Consider the following 1106-nt stretch of genomic DNA (forward strand, 5'->3'; position numbering starts at 1 on the left):
AGCCTACCCTGCCACTTGTCCCTGTCATCCTTGAGGGAGCCATGAGGGAGGGCCCAGGACAGGAGGGGGCAGGGCCAGATGGCAGACAAAGGGAGGAAAGAATGAATGGAAAGAGGGAGAGAGCTGGGAAGAGGGGTGACCGTGGGACGTAGGGGCACGGACGCCCTCTGCCCAGCAGTGCCTGGCGGCAGCGGCTCAGCCACCATGCCCCTCAGTCCAGCGCTCTCCCTTTCGGATCACAAAGCGCTTCTGATCCTGACCATGGCCCTTGAGGCAGACATTCCGGGAAGCAGATGGAACCAGCAGGGAGGCGGGTGCTAGCCCGGGCTCCCGCAGCCCAGCTGGGTAGCAGGGCAGGGGCCAGGAAGGGTGTCCTCGTGGGAAGCCTCCACGGGCTGGGCTTCCTGGAAGAAGGTCTGGTCAGTCGGAAAACGCCGGCTGGGGCCCCTCTCCACAGCCCCCTTTCCCCGCCCAGCGAGCATCAGTCACTCTGCCAGCCGCTGGCCTGGCTCCGAGCCCTGACATGCAGAGGGGAGGCCGTGGGGGGACACAGTGCCATCGGGGGCGGGTTTCCCAGGGCCAGGACGGGGAGCCTGCTCTCAGGCATCACTGAGTGCACCCTGGCGGCCAGTCCTCACATATGGAGCCTGTGCCCTCCTCACCCACGTCCCGGGGAAGACCCAGCCTCGGAAAACGGTCAGGGCCTCCCTGAAGGCGCTGGGCCCATCATCCGGGTCAGTGAGGGCCAGACCAGCAACACTGTGGCAGTGCCCCTCTGGGCCTCCCAGGCCTGAGGTTCAGGCCAGTCTCACACGCCACCTCCGCTCTGCCCGGACGGTGGTTACCCCGGACCCTGTCTGCCCCCATGCACATCTGCTACCAGGTCTGTGCAAGGGCCCTGGGGCCTCTTCCCCCAAACCCACGCAGCCCCCACACGCCGGCACACACACACACACACACACACACGTGTCTTCTCCACACTCTCGCCGCTGGTCACACAGTCTCTGGGAGGGGCCGGCGCCAAGGCCCACCCAGCTCCCACCCACCTCTTACTCACCGCCCAATGTCCGAGCAGGTTTTGGAGTCCGCAGCGACTGCGGCGTGGG

The 1106-nt window shown here is 66.5% G+C and overlaps 1 protein-coding gene across 1 annotated transcript in view; it reads right to left on the bottom strand.

Annotated features, from left to right (window-relative positions):
- Nucleotides 1-1101, bottom strand: part of LOC104982734 (gamma-glutamyltransferase 5-like) — a gene marked incomplete at both ends in the record, with an annotated part of 6787 nt that extends 5686 nt beyond the window's left edge. Inside the window, 1 exon segment of the mRNA XM_010832144.1 lies at nt 1058-1101. Coding sequence (XP_010830446.1) covers nt 1058-1101 — 44 coding nt within the window.
- Between the last annotated feature and the right edge of the window lie 5 nt (nt 1102-1106).

Source organism: Bison bison, unplaced genomic scaffold (genome assembly GCF_000754665.1).
Source record: "Bison bison bison isolate TAMUID 2011002044 unplaced genomic scaffold, Bison_UMD1.0 scf7180017860425, whole genome shotgun sequence".
NCBI classification, from domain to species: Eukaryota; Metazoa; Chordata; class Mammalia; order Artiodactyla; family Bovidae; genus Bison; species Bison bison.